This window comes from Sparus aurata, chromosome 10 (genome assembly GCF_900880675.1).
Source record: "Sparus aurata chromosome 10, fSpaAur1.1, whole genome shotgun sequence".
Taxonomy (NCBI): domain Eukaryota; kingdom Metazoa; phylum Chordata; class Actinopteri; order Spariformes; family Sparidae; genus Sparus; species Sparus aurata.
Window position 1 is genome coordinate 27,057,665 of NC_044196.1, and position 15,033 is coordinate 27,072,697.

General features: G+C 38.5%; 1 protein-coding gene across 4 annotated transcripts in view; it reads right to left on the reverse strand.

Moving 5' to 3' along the window:
* Positions 1 to 1,003: 1,003 nt before the first annotated feature.
* Positions 1,004 to 15,033, reverse strand: part of dock11 (dedicator of cytokinesis 11) — a 66,937-nt gene continuing 52,907 nt past the window's right edge. For 3 of the 4 annotated variants that reach the window (XM_030430747.1, XM_030430746.1, XM_030430749.1), the window contains 10 exons: positions 13,732 to 13,789; positions 12,768 to 12,874; positions 12,034 to 12,156; positions 10,901 to 11,014; positions 9,941 to 10,087; positions 9,220 to 9,430; positions 7,744 to 7,934; positions 7,377 to 7,477; positions 7,035 to 7,173; positions 1,004 to 2,570 (listed from right to left, as the gene is read on the reverse strand). In XM_030430747.1, the coding sequence (XP_030286607.1) occupies positions 2,481 to 2,570; positions 7,035 to 7,173; positions 7,377 to 7,477; positions 7,744 to 7,934; positions 9,220 to 9,430; positions 9,941 to 10,087; positions 10,901 to 11,014; positions 12,034 to 12,156; positions 12,768 to 12,874; positions 13,732 to 13,789 (1,281 nt within the window). In that variant the 3' untranslated portion in view covers positions 1,004 to 2,480. Of the gene's footprint in view, positions 2,571 to 5,187; positions 5,204 to 7,034; positions 7,174 to 7,376; positions 7,478 to 7,743; positions 7,935 to 9,219; positions 9,431 to 9,940; positions 10,088 to 10,900; positions 11,015 to 12,033; positions 12,157 to 12,767; positions 12,875 to 13,731; positions 13,790 to 15,033 lie in introns of all 4 variants that reach the window. The other variant, XM_030430748.1, reaches the window with a different exon arrangement.

Consider the following 15,033-nt stretch of genomic DNA (forward strand, 5'->3'; position numbering starts at 1 on the left):
ATAGACAATTCACATAAACGGCTCAATCTAATGAGTTGGAATAGTTTGCAATTTAAGTCTGTAAAGACGGACTAGTGAATAGATGAGTCATCATGTTCGGTAATAAAGTACTTAAGTTTTATGTCCATAACAACAAGCTCTGTCATATAATTAAGTATTTTATGTTGCAGAACAAACTGTGAGAATCTCTTAAGCATGTGTGAACCACAAACCTTATTATTTCAGGCATCTAAGATGAAGAAACCAGAAGTGCCAAAATGCACTGCAAACTCATTTCCCGGTTATCGACTCATTTCTGCAGCACTCTAATGGACACTACATCAAGTTGTAGCTACCGTAGTGTCATTCAACATGGCAATGCACCCTGTGCATAAAGACTGATTCATAAGGACACGATTTTCTCTTCCTGGTGTTGAATAACTTGCAAAGGCAGATGGATTTGCAAGATCATGTAATCTCAAGAATCTAACTTGCCAGGCTTCAAGCTATGGCTGTTGGTTGTTCAGGCCAATTAGTGTCCTGGGAGCCCTGTGGGACTACTGGAAGCTGAGGACAGCAGCCACGTGCATGGTTTAGGTCTAAGGACAAGTAAGAGAAGTGACTGGTCCTTTGAGAACAATGGCAGCTCCTCAAGAGCGTATATTTCTTTAGAGTATATTTAATTGAATGAAGAGCAAACAAGGGCACCAACAGCTCTTATCAGTGGTAGAGATGTTTTCACTCTTCTCTTGAGTGACTTCAGCAAGAGTTTGATTTACCAAGTGGCTTTGCTAGTAGTGGTTAGAACAGTTACTTGGAAAGTATTTTGTTGTATAGCCTTTGGAATCCGACACCAGATGGTTCGTGTATCAAACCATCTGGCACACGAGGTTACATTTAAGTTAGCTATGAAGTTGAGAAAGAATTCATCACCAGATGAATGTTTTGTGAAAGCTAGAGAACATCAAAATGGAGACAGTTTTGTTAACTACTGTCAAGATTAAGACAGACGTTTCCATCTCAATAGTTTTGTCCGGGTTTTATTGGAAAAAGGCTTTACAAAGTAAGTTTGACAAGCAGCCGCACTTCAGTATATAATGCAATAAAAACAAACAAAAAAATCTCTCTGCTAGGACGGATTTGGACTGAACGAAAGTCCAAAATGTTTCAAATATAAATACATACATACATACAGTACATACATGGATACAGAATTCACTTTACAGCATGACAACAAATTATGTACATTTGCTTAAATATTATTCATCTATCTGCTAATTACAGTGTAGCACTTGTGAAATACTGTGTATAACCAGCATGTGATGAAGGTCTTATTACTTGAGATAAAGGAGTCTTTTCAGAAGGCAGATCAGAAAGGCACTGGATCATAAACCAGATGAGAGGAATTCTACACTCACTCACTCACTCCACTGAAGTAAATATAATTACACTGCTGTGATCAGTGTGTCCTGTCTTCAAATCCTGTTTCTGACTTTCAATGTCTACAGGCCATAAAATGAGCCCACAGAGAATACTGATTGAGTGATTGTGTTACAGCTCTGATAGAATTTACACATTGTTTTTTTTCTGCTATGACATTGTTAATTAACTCCAATATACTCCTGAACATTAGTTATTACCAACAATAGTAACTGAGCTACTTTTAAACTGTGCAAACTTTTCCAAAAAGCAGCTCTATCACACAGCTTTAATACAACCCTGAGGTCTGTCTTTGATTTCCTTTAAGGTTTTTATGTGTGTCATTGAACAAACAGGGTCATAACTTTGGACCAGTGCTCGCTACAAGCTGCTGCTCCTTTGACGTAATCTGTTGGTCACAACCAGTTTACCTGGCTGGAATGCCCTTCTAGCCAACAAACACGAACCCTTGGCAAGACTGTTTCAACCTCATGCTCTCAGTTTGGGCACGTCTTAAAACAAAACCGGTTGAGTAAGGATATTGCTCACATTGCAGGCTCAACATAAAACAAAACACTGGTCTGGTACAATGAAAAAGTCTAATCAAGTATTAAAAAATCATTTTGGAGAAGTGTGGTGTGTCCTGCATAGATATGGAGGGCAACATTGCAGAGAGAGCTTTAGTCCAGTATCTTTCCGTAAGGAACCAATATTCAAATCCTACAGTTCATCGCAAAAGGCAGAAAAAAGTGCAATGCAACCTAGCATGATTCAGCAGAACACCGATACCTGGCATGCCGACATTTAGTTGGTTTCTGCTTCGATACATTCTCAGAAATACTACTGCTGTGATTTGAATATTATATCCAACTGCTGTGCTGCGTTCTTCCAGCCCGGTCATTTTCTGATGCTGAGGATAGCTGAATGGCATCTCCGCCTGGGGGAGTTTTTGCGAGCATTAACAGGCAGACAAGACACGAAGAGCCGCCCCTGTTATCATCTAATTCAAGTCCTTGAGGGAAAAGTGAGAGGATATGCATGAGGGCGGGTGGCACGGCAGAGGGAAGCCAGCGGGACAGAGATCAGCCCAGGTCGGTGGACGTCCCGCTGATGGCACGGAATACATGGAGGGAGTTTTGTAGCAGCGAGCGCATCATATCCTCCTGGTAGATCTGGGGTCGAAGCAAAACACACAGGATGAGTGTCAGTTCTCACATGAAGGCAGTGGTCTCTTCATGCAGTCCTTGCACCACACCTTAGTTTTAGATTAAACGACACTTATCAGAATTGTCTTTATGTATGCTTGTGTTCTGGTCTGCACGAACGCTTTGCATGTTCAACTACTGTGGCTGGCTGATTATCACACTGATATGTTAATCTAAAACTAATCGCTGAACAAATCTGAGATGTGAGAGGGAGGCAGCAGGTTTCCGACAGAGCTAGTTATGTTTACTAAATATTTATATTCACTCCAACCAAACGGCTCTAGCTGCAGCAGAGACGTATTACCAAACGTATCCATGCAGCAGAGCAGGAAATGTACAACTTGACACTGTATTCAGAGCAGTAAATGGAAAGTTCTACAGGGTGAGACAGGCTGAATGACATTTGTATATATTATTTTATTCAATTCATTGAAATAGAAGTATATTTATGAATGTTACTGACACTATGCACACTCTTCTAAACAGCAGTTTAAAAAGCCTTGAGGTAACAATTTGATCTGGCCAATGCCAACACAACATATCATTCAAACAATGGACAGGATGATCAAATGACATGTTATCATACTGTCCCATGTGAAACAGATCAGGTTACCAGCCAGACAGTTGAAGACAACACCAAATATGTGTGGTTATCATCCTTATCTCATATCTTTACCCTCAACGTTTTCAACAATGTTCTTACAAAGAGAAATCTGTATCTTTTTTAAGGTAACAGCGCGTTTCATTTGGTGGCCTGAAGCAAAAACTTTCTGGAAAACATCAGATTAATGTTTATAATTCACATTTATGTTAATTTTATTCAATATTATGTTCATATGTATATAGGAGTTTATTCTACTCTATTCTATTTCTTACCTTTAACCTTTATTTTTTACTATTGTTATTGTTTTTTATTATACTACTGTCCTTTGGCTGCTTTGGCAAACAAATTTCCCGGTTTGTGGGACAATAAATGAATACTGATTCTGTTTCTGATGATACATTAGAGCGTGGGGAGGGAAGTCGTCAAATGGAGCTAAACGTAAAGTAAAAATAACATTTTAAAATATTTCCTTGTCTGTGAACATTTCTGCACGAGTCACATAAATAGACTTATATTGGCAATTGTTGTTATTTAATAATAAAGACAACACCTCCCATGATTGCACACTACTTACTGTATGTCTTTTGCTTTGTTTCGATTGACAGACCCCTAGTGGCTGACTCATTCACTTTTAATGAAGCTTTCAGTTGTTCTTCTATAGTTTTTAATCTCTGTAGTTGTTGCAAATAAAAGAGTCATAAAGAATGGCAGACACCAAGCTTTCACATTTAGTATAGCTATTAAAAAGACATATTTTTGTATCAGGTTTTGTATTAATAAGTGGAATTAAAGTGAACAGTGGTGGTCCTGGTTATATGGTAGGAAGTCATCCAGTGAAGGCCACATTAATTTGGCCACAATGAGTGGCAACATTTTCATCTCACACAAAAGTTGTTTATACTGAAGATGTTCTGTTGCTTTGGTCTCTCCAGACTTTATGTCTCTCTGTACAGTGTGGAAGTAGGTCAGGTTGTGCTAGAGACGCCTACTCTGCTGTTTGATGAAAACCATCTAATTCACTTATGTAGATCTGTGTACTTCATGAATCTAATTATGAGCATCATATGGGATATTTACTACAATATTGAATTTCTACTACAAAATGTTTACATGCTTAATGTGAGAACGGAATAAGGTTGAAACTCTTCATCTGCTAAATCTGTTGTGTTTTTTTCCAACCCAGTCACTGGACTCATCCCTAAATGTTTATATGCAGCCCCACTGTATATATCAGCTTGTCTGAGTATTTGATTTATATATGGGCTATTCTTGAACATACAGTAAAAGTCATCATGTTTATTTATCCGCTGCCATTCTAGTGTCGAGTTTGCTATTTTGATATCCTTGTTTTGCTAATGCAACCACAACTGCAGGACTTGAGGCAAAGGGGTGGATTGATGGGAGGGACCTGGATGATAGATGGTTAATTGTCAGTACTCTTGGCAGTAAATCTACAACCAGGAAGTAGGTTTTTATGCCTGTCAACAGGAAACTTCTGTGCAGGAAAATAGAATTTGATTATGACATCTATGGTCTATCTCGTTTGCATTGTTTCCGACACCATCTGTGGAGCCAGTGTTGGCCAAGATCTATAATGCAAATCCCTTTTCATGTCTGGTAGTGATCCAAAAAGTTTGATTCAGTGAGGGGCTGCCACGCCTGCCAAAAACTGTGAATGCCATATAAAAAAATGAATGCACTTTATTTGACATTAAATTGCTGCATGTGCCTGATTCATTCTCTTTATTGCCCCTGATTTATAATTAAAGCCAGATTATCTAATCAGTCTTTTTTAGCGTGTCACCATTGTGATTAATTTTTTAATTTGCTTTTGCATCCAAATGAATGTATTTCACATTACCTTTAAACCATGAAATGTCTCAAAGAAATCAACTTGGGATGTGCAAAATCATAATGAATGTGTTTAAGAACAGGACAAAAATACAAACTGAGCTTGAACACACTTGATGATCACATTACCTGTTTTTCCTTAAAGCTAATGGCCAGCACATTGGAGAAAAAAAGTCAGACCAGTTAGTTTGATAAAAGAGCAGCCAAAGTATTATCAAATATCAGCATGTACACTGTGCACACTGAAACTCAATCTGATAACCTGACCCAACCTGGAGCAGCTGTGCTGCAATATATCCATGACACAATTTTAATGACACCCAGAGAGCAAAGTGCACAATAATGGTTCTATTCTATTTTCACCCTCAACTCAACCTAAGGAGAATCAGATAACTCCCCAGGCAAGGCTTTTAAGAACAGGAACAAACAAGTGTATTTACCATCTTACTGTATGTGATTCTGGGAGTCATTCTTCTAGGAAATGTTTATGAGGAAATTCGGTTTACAATTATCCCTGGACATTACATTAACGCTGTTTCCAATTGCAACACATCATGACTCACTTCCAATCCGAGCATGAGCAATGTTAAGAATCACACCCGCAAAAAGAAGGATAAGGAAGTATGATGATTTTTGAGCCAACAGTGGCTGCTGAAAGTTCTTGAAAACATTTGTAAACAAGGCCAAGGAGTTCATTAATGAAACGCAACCAGCACGGTTAATAAAGCGATAATAGTTCCTACTGTGCCAGTTGTGTTTGTGCCCATAAAAGAGAACACTCACAGTTTTTCTTCTCCTTTTACAGCCTCACCTTCCCATTCTGAGGATTTGCATTGTGCTAGGCATAATAGTAAACTACTGTGCATGAACTTTAAATTCCCTCTTGCTCGAGGTAATTATGGGTACAATAAAATAATAGACTCGCATAAAAAGAGGATTTGAAAACAAAAAACCTGGCAACGGACACCAGAAAACAAAATTCTAACAATGTTTGTACGTGTGTATGATTCATTGTTTGACTTGGCTCAGTTTATGTGTGATTCCCCATGTGGCTCACAGTGGACAATAATCTAATTAACATGTTTTTTACATAGAGCCAGGCTGACTATAATGCAGAAACAGTAGTGGGTACTTTCACTATGGTAACTAAAGACATTTTTTTCAACACTTTTTCACATTTTCTTCTCTGCAGAGGTTGATAGAAATTTGTCTGTGGAGCCTACAGCACTGAAACAAAAACATTTTAAAAGGAGCATTTCTCTCTTGAATTAGTGTTCCCCTTAGCCTGGATAATCGACACGATACACAGTGAGCAGTTTTCATGGAGACTATTTTAAAGTAAGGTCTAAGCATTATCCTGACAAAAAAGGCCATTCATATTGCTGTTTAATGTTCTAAATGTCATTATGTTATCCAGAAACAAACAAAAAAATAATATACACCTATGTTGTATACCATAAAGCTAAAACGAATACATGGCAAAACCAGCACACAAAACCAAAACTTTTGGCAGGGTTAGATACTACTATAGCAGGGGTGCCAGAGCTTTTTCCCTTTCCAATCCAAAACTGAAAGTTATCATGGGCCATGGGCCAAAGGTACACACTGATTGTGTTGTTAAATGCTTAATGGTACTCAGATCCCAAGTTCCCTTAATTGGCTGTGTCGCATGTTCTAAGTGTCACACTGATAAAATCATTTACAAAATATGGATTACTTGACATATGAAATGTGACAGATTTATCAATTGTCTTATAGTAATTATTAGTCCCCTGGCCACAACATACTGTGGCACAACACTTTCCACTCACCCATTCTCACAATCAGCATGCTCTCTCTGTCTTTCATGCAGACAAAATGGTGCCAGTGGTTTTAAAGTGACAATGACAGTGACAATAAAGTGACAATGACAGCAGCCTGTCTGACCAACGGTGTATCAAAGGTAACTAAGCGTCTGTGTGAAAAAGTACATTTACCTGCTCGTGGATGATGTCAGACAGCTCCTTTACCATTTCTTTGAAGTTGGCCTTGAGGCCTTCGTGGTACTCAAACTGGTCCTCCTTGATCAGACGCTCATTTATGTCCAGAGCCATGCTGCATGCCTGGACAAAACGCCTTCAGGTATCCAAAATAAAATGATAAACTTAGTGACAACCTTCAATGACTGTTCATAAGATCACTTATTAACTGTTGGCAATAGTTTACAATACATGTTAACAAGAAATTAGGAAGCGTAACAACATTCTGAGAGTCCATCTAAGACAAATAATTGAGAATAAACAAGCAGCTAAGTCAGATAGTCAAAGGTTAAATGTTACCTAAAAATGTCTTTGAGGTCTTTTACTTTCTTGTTGCCAGACTGGTTGGATTTGCTGTCATCCAGGAATGCTCTGGCGTAGGCCATGGGACCTGCATTTACCTGCAGCAAAAAATAAGCATTCTCATCATACTCTGATCAGTGCACAGACAGATTCCAATCAGCAAGTAGGCTTTCTCATGGCACACAACTGTCGATCCCAGTCCAGTTTTGCAAAGTTACTGTACATTCATAGACATGTTTCCTCTTTATACAAATTTGATGTCTAGTCAGATTTTACCCATAAAAATGCAACAAAAGGGAGTGATTCACCATGCTGTACCAGTTTACACAATTTGGTGTGTCTTGAAGTGGCTTTGAGCCTTTACCTGCACAGAGATGCAGCCCTGCAGTTTGAGCTGCAGTTGGATCATGTCCACTTCCTGGTTGGAGCAGAGCTTGGTCAGCTCGACTGTTCGAGCTTTCATCTCATCTATGGCCACATCCACTGGCTTAAGCTCCACCTGCTTCTCCCCCACCACCTCTATGCGCTTCTTCACGTACGGGAAGGTGTTGGCAGCTGGGGACACAAGAGCAGTCTGAGACATGCGTGCCAAAATAATCAACTAAAGTTTGTTAAACAAAACACAAGTGAAATGTGCTTCTTACAGGGTCATATTCAGGGTGATCCCTCGTCTGGTTGCTTGTCATGAGCAGGCAATCGAATGTGATGACAGGCACACTAAAAGCTTTTGCAGCCTTTGTGGCAACCCAATGTTTGCTTTGATAGCACTGCAAACATCAGCACTAGAAACAGCAAAAGTGTCTTTGTTTTCTTTAGTGTGTAATTGAGATGCTAAGTATTGTCTCTCTTCATGAAACCCTGCCCACAACGACAACTACATGTTACCTGTTACAGTAACAAGCCATTTCAATGTTTGCTGTCTCTTCCCAGCACTGCATGTATATACAGAACAACGGGTGTTGGTTTGATTGCAGAGTTTTGGCGATATCAGCCATGGAGATGTTTGCCCTCTCTTAAATATAATGAAACTAGATGGCACTCAGTTTGTGGCGCTCGAATACATTTGGAAAACTCAATGGTAATGTTATTTTACAGAAATCATGACCTGGTTACTCAAGATAATCCACGGACCTTCTGTTTCAAGTGGGGATTTTTTCTCTCTGCGTCACCCTGCAGAAAGAAGCTTATTTAGCATGGTTAGCTTGCTGCTAGCCAAAAGTACAGCTTATTTTTTCCTACCATTGATGTTTACAACGTGAGACTCTCATCCATGAGTAGACACATGTATCCTTTCTGCATGGCAATATGGTTGATGGGAGAGTAGTTCCTTAATGAAACTGTTCACAACAAAGTCTGTGGATTACCTTGAGTAACAGGGTCAGGATTTCTGGAAGGAGACATCGCTGTTGAGTTTTCCCAATCGAATGTTTTTGATGCTTTGAGCACCACAAGCTGAGTACCATCAAGTTAAATAACACTGAAGCGAATGTTGACATCTCTACAGCTAATGTCTCCTCAACTCTGCAACTCACACAATAACAATCTAGATGGGTTAATAGCACTACAGGTAAGAGGAAAAATATGTGGTGTTTATTTTTGGTTGACTGTCTCTTGAAATAGATTAGATGAACAGCTCGGGTTTTTCTTTCATGTCTATGTGAGGTGTGTCATCATGATAACAAAGAACAATGTATTATGCTGTGGCGCTTTTGTGGTTTTATGTCCACAAACGCAAACTTCTAGACATTTACCGTATCGGTCTGACTAATCTGTCAACAGTCTCCTGTCACAGTTAACCGCAAGTGTCAGAGTGCTGGTGAACCCATTGTGTTTCACATACTTGTAAGCACAATCCTCCTCTTGCACTGCTCCTCCACTCCGCCATGTTTTTTGCCTGACAGCGTGTAAGGCGTCTCGAATACAAAGCGATTGATGTTGTGGCACTTCTCGAAGTCCGTCTTCTTCTCTGGCGCCTCCTTCTCCTCGAAGTACGGCTTGACAAACGTCACCTGGACGTAGGCAAACTTTGGGTCCAGCTCTTTGGGGTTTACCTGTGGGAGAGCGATGGCCTTTAATAAATATATAACAACAGTAAATGTGAGAGAGTCGGGCAATAAGTGAGGCTTAAATCCCATGAAAGTGAACTGCTGAAGATTAATGAAATGTCCGAAAGAAACATAACTTTAACTTAACTTTCCTGAGATCACCACGGTAATAAAACACTCCCTTTCTTTCTCCACATGCTGCCTCACTGACCTCCACTTACTCTTCAACAGGCCACAAAGTTTAAGCAAAAACAATCATGCATTCAAAGAAATCAAATTGCAATCTGTCAACTGAGAGTTCCCAATGACTCCATGGAGAAGAAACTGAATATGTCCAACATTATATTCAACAAATCATATTTTCTAAGTAAACACAACAGTGGGGAGGCAATGTCAAACGGCTTACTTGCATTTCTGACTGCATTTCAACAAAAATAACACGGTCAGTGACCACACATCAAGACTATTTATTCCAAACACTTCCCACCTTTTCCTTCCTCTATTTATGTACCACACCTTGTTTGAGTCCTGGATTATCTTGACGTTTTCCGGCCCAAACTTTTCCCCGTAGAGTGTCAGCAGCCGCTGAGAGATTTCAGACAGCCCAGTGAGTTTGGGCTCTTTGTAAATGTACTCCTTCCCATCCTCTTCCTCAAAGAAGCCCTGTGAAAAATACGTGTTCACTCAGTTAAAAAAATAATGAGACACATTTCAGTGTGTCCAGTTCAGTGTGCTGAAAGAAGTATGCATTGAGTTCAGTAATTCAAATTTTTATTTTTTTATTTTGTGTTTTCAAAACAAAAAGTGCCAATATTATTATAAAGATAGATGGATTAGACTTTTTAAGATACTACAGATGCAAATACAGCATGCTTCAGCTGTTTTTTTAACCCAAATGACTATCTCTCACTGCAAGTAAGATTATCATCAAGTTCACTCCTTTCTCCTCACTTCTAATTATCTATTCTACTTTGCAAAATTCTAAAGCTTTCTGGCAAAAGTGGAAGCTAAATCATTTTTCACCTCTTGAAATGCAGTTTTTTAGTTGTGATGTATGGTACAAATATGGTATGAATTCGAGATTCAAGAATCATGCCAGTCATGTGGTGGCGGCGATGTGACACAGCAAAATAATGCTAAATATTTCTGATACAATCAAATAAACAACTTGACAACCTGAAATGAAAAGTGATTTATAACCACACCCATCGGATTACATTCCGTTTCACCCAACACTTCTGTATGCAAATTATTTTGGAAGGGCCCTCCTTGTCTGTGCACACCACACCTACACTGTAATTTCAACAGCAGCTTAAAGCTTAAAGGAACTTTTTTGCTGATTCTTGTGGCTTCTTTGGACAAAAGATGACGGGTTGGGAAACAAAGTAAACTTCAGAGCGGCTATTTTCTTTAGACTGTTTAAATAAATACTGTTTAAATACTGCTTAAATAAATAAGACCCCTTGTTGACCTTACCTGTCCATAAAAGGCCACCCTAAAGTACGTCCCGAGCAGCCTGCGGCCTGACTGTATCACTTCCATTATCTTGTTGTAGGCTCTGTGCAGAGTGTCGTACAGCCGGCTCAGTTTCTGGAAAAATTAGACAATTCAGTATCAGATTGTTTTTATTATTGGAGGAACTGGGCAGAGTGTGCAAAAACAAGCACACACATTTCAGTTATGTTATTTCCTACAAGCTTATGCAACATCGAATATGTTGTATGTCAGTTATTTGATACTTAGACTAGATATGTGTCACTTAAGGCATAATACTGTGATGCCCGTGTGTAATCCTTATACACTGGCCCTTTTTTCATGACCACATATTCCACCACTTTTGGAAATGATCAAAGCTCTGTGTCAATAAATATGCATAATGCTCAGAGGGAGTGCTGGCAGCCATCTCAGTTTCACATCAGACAATTACATGCCTTTCTTCATGTGGTAAAGGAGGTAAATTGTGTGTAAAGGTGTGAGCAGGCAAACAGGTGGTAAGGACGAGTTTGGCTTAAGGTTGTCAGGCAGAGCTGTTTATGTTTTCCAAGAACCTTTTTAAGATCAGCAGGAGGTGTCTCATGACACCAGGAAAGGGAAGGAGTTTACATACCAGAGAAGAGCTATTAAAAGGAACGACCAAGGTGCATCCCAAAAAGGTGAGAAAGTCACACATCACTTGTTTTTATGATGTATATATATATATATATATATATATATATATACTATGAGAGTATTTCTGTTCTTGCACAAAATCTATAATTAGCATTTTCTATGAACCATGTCTATTTTTTTAAATTAAAAAACCTTCAAATATTTCAAAGACCCATGTTAACCATGTAATCCAGTAGCTTGAAACACTGGCTAATGTTTTAAAACTGGTCTAAGAAGCCAGTGAGTTTTATGTTGATTGGAAAATGAATCACATTTACATAACATAACAAAAACGTACATACTTCTATAAAAATGTCCCTACATTCCTTACACTGGTGTGATAATTCAAACTTCATAAGTGAGAGGACATGGATAAATCATTTCTCAAGAGAAGGCTATACACAGTGGCTGCAATCTTTATGGAGGATATGTATCTGAGTGTGGAGATGTTGCTGCAGTACCTCATACTCATGACGCTTTTCATAAATGGGAATGATAAGTTTGGCGATGTGCGTGATGAGCTCATAACGTTCTGCTTTCCACAGTGCTTCCACACACACCTCGAGGTGTTCGACCAAGACTTCCTAAAAGGGGGAGAAAAGGAATAACAGGAGGATTTTAGCAGGTCTTCACAATCAACATCAACATTAGACTTCTTCTTTTAGCTATTATTTTCCCTCCAAGTCAGTTATTCCAGTTGAGAAGCTTGATATGAGTGTGGATGAAAATATCAGTCACCATCCTAGCCAAGATCCACCAATACTGTTAGTAGTATGTCATATCTACACGGATTAATCGGCCGACCTCTAAGTTACAGCACCTCTACCAAAACTATACTATTTTTGAAACCTTTCTTTGACAAATAGACATAAAAGAAGCCCAAGTTCCACACATAAACTTTGCTTGATTAAATGATCTAAAATGGGGTAAATTACTGCTTGATTAAGTAGAAATAAACTATGAATCTAACAAGACAGTTGGCCAGCTTTCAGCACCTTACAGTTTTTGCTACTTAGTGCTGCAGACACATTTTAATCACAACCAAAAAAAAAGTATTGACACCAGCCCCAGTGAGGAAAAAAACATAGAATTCTGAAAATCAAGTCAGTTGTTATATGTGAGGTTGAAATGTCGTGACTGGATTGACTGACTATTCTCTTGGGCATGAAATCAAACCCTGTGCCGACTGCCACACCTCGGTGTAATAGACATCTTGCATTCCTGTGTCTTCCCTCATGGCAGCTTCTTCTTCAATATTCAAGGTAATCTTCTTAAATGCTGCAAGGCCACTCGGGAACAGCTCTGGGGAATGAACAGCAAAGACAGAGTAAAAAAACACAGTTTTTGCGACAAAACATTTTTTTGTTATAGGTGTAGTGTCTCAGCAACTGGCTCTAAGAACAACGAAACTCTATGAACTGACAATTTTTTGAGGAACTGTTCTGTGCATGTGTTACAGTGACGGATTAAATGTTACTCCAGGCTTGGAAGCTTTTGTGTATTTAATCATAGATCACATGATAAGTACTGCTGTCGAGGCGACCGGCAAACAAATTTTCGAGAGATAAGCATGCCCTGCCAGCCAACTGTTAATCACTATCATTTTCCGTTGACATTCCTAAAAGACAAACACCCGCTCACATTTGGTAAGAGGACAGTTTGACGGCAGGTTTTGCATCAGATACAAAGGACCGTGAAAAAACAAACAAAACACAACTGTGAGCCTTTGTTTTTACTACACATCACTGCGCTGGTCTAATTGACTCGGACGGCTGAGTTTTTGCATGCTGTATCTAACAACAGTTGGTGAACATACTGGCATATCTTGAATCACCGGTGCATACTAATCTTCCTGTCTACAGGGGAGGTTAGGTTCATTGTATGTTTGTGTATACTGTCCATAGCCACATCCTCATAGTGTTGGTTAAGAATGAAATTAAACTCTGCTATTTTAGTGGAAGTTTGACTTACACAAATATTTTTCTTACCTCCCTCCTTGGCTATTTATTAGTTTTCTTGATGAGCCAACCACAAACTGCTTGGTGTTTATTTAGTATTACAGTACATGTGTAACCCATGAATGGATGAAATGACATTGCGGATGTGTGTGTGTGTGTGTGTGTGTGTGTGTGTGTGTGTACATGGGCAGAGGGCCTTACTTTTCCTGTGCAGGTATTCTGCAACCAGTGCGGCTACATGAACGTAACACATGGCTGCCTGTGGAGAGCACAACAAGCAGGAAATTAATTGAACGTTTTCTACAGCTGAAGTACCAAGAGTGAAAACATTTAGCTTTACATAAACGTAAAAAATGGAAACCTTGCCATGGAGTCAGTGAGACAAAGGCGAGATTGTAGGGACTGCAACAATGGATTCTACTGTAAATTTACCACATGATGACTCACACCTACAAACCAAACTGGCAATGCATCACTAGTGAAACAACAACAGGCATGAAGCAGGAAAAAAAGTCTGTTTGTGTTCCTACAGCTTTTACCTTATCTATTATTGGTAGGCACATTTAACTGTGTCTTCACTCTTCTGTTTGGATAGATGTTTTATGAGTCCCTATATTACAATTAACAGGGAGGAATTTTTATTCTTTATTTTCATTTAATTTTTGTTGTTGTTGTTGTGTAAATAATTGCGTAATATAAAAAAAAAAGCAAACTAAGATAAAACAAAACTGGAGTGAAAATCATATAGAATACGAAAACAAAAACAAACAAAATAAAAAAAAATGTTATCTAAAAAAAGTTCAAACAAAGAATACATTTAAAAATTAAACACAAATAGGGCTGACCAATTAATCAAAATGAAATAGAAATCGTGCAATGATTCATTGTAATATTAAAATTACCAATTCCAATAAATAATTTCCCAGTCTGGGATTATTAAAGTAATTCTATCTATCTACCAATTACCATTCCAATTACCTTTTCCTTACTAATTTTAAATAATGTAATCACATCCTTCAAAATAATTGCAATAATTTTTTTTCCTTTTCCTCCAGCCCTAAATAGAAATTTAAATACACTAAATACTAAATAAAACTAATAAACAAAAGCAACATAGAAAATAACAAAGAAGAAATAAGACTGAATCAAAAACAACATTAAACACACAAACACACACCAAATTATACAGTATGTCAAAATCAGTCAAGGTCCTGGTTAGGTTTGCTGTGTTGTCATCTTGGTTTCCTGTTTGTGAAAAGGCCTATTAGCCTTGCTTTTAACAATTTTAGTTATATAAATAAATGCACTTGAACTCCCATTAAAAGTAAGACAACACAACCAATACTCTGCATCAGTCCTGACATTTGACCTTCTTCTGGAGAGGAGCAAGAAAATCTGCCGTAACCAAAACACATTAATATCACATTGCTATCACAACCCCTCTAAAGTTAAATAATAGTAGAGTAGTGCTAGTCAACATTACCATTTTAACCAGAGAGTATA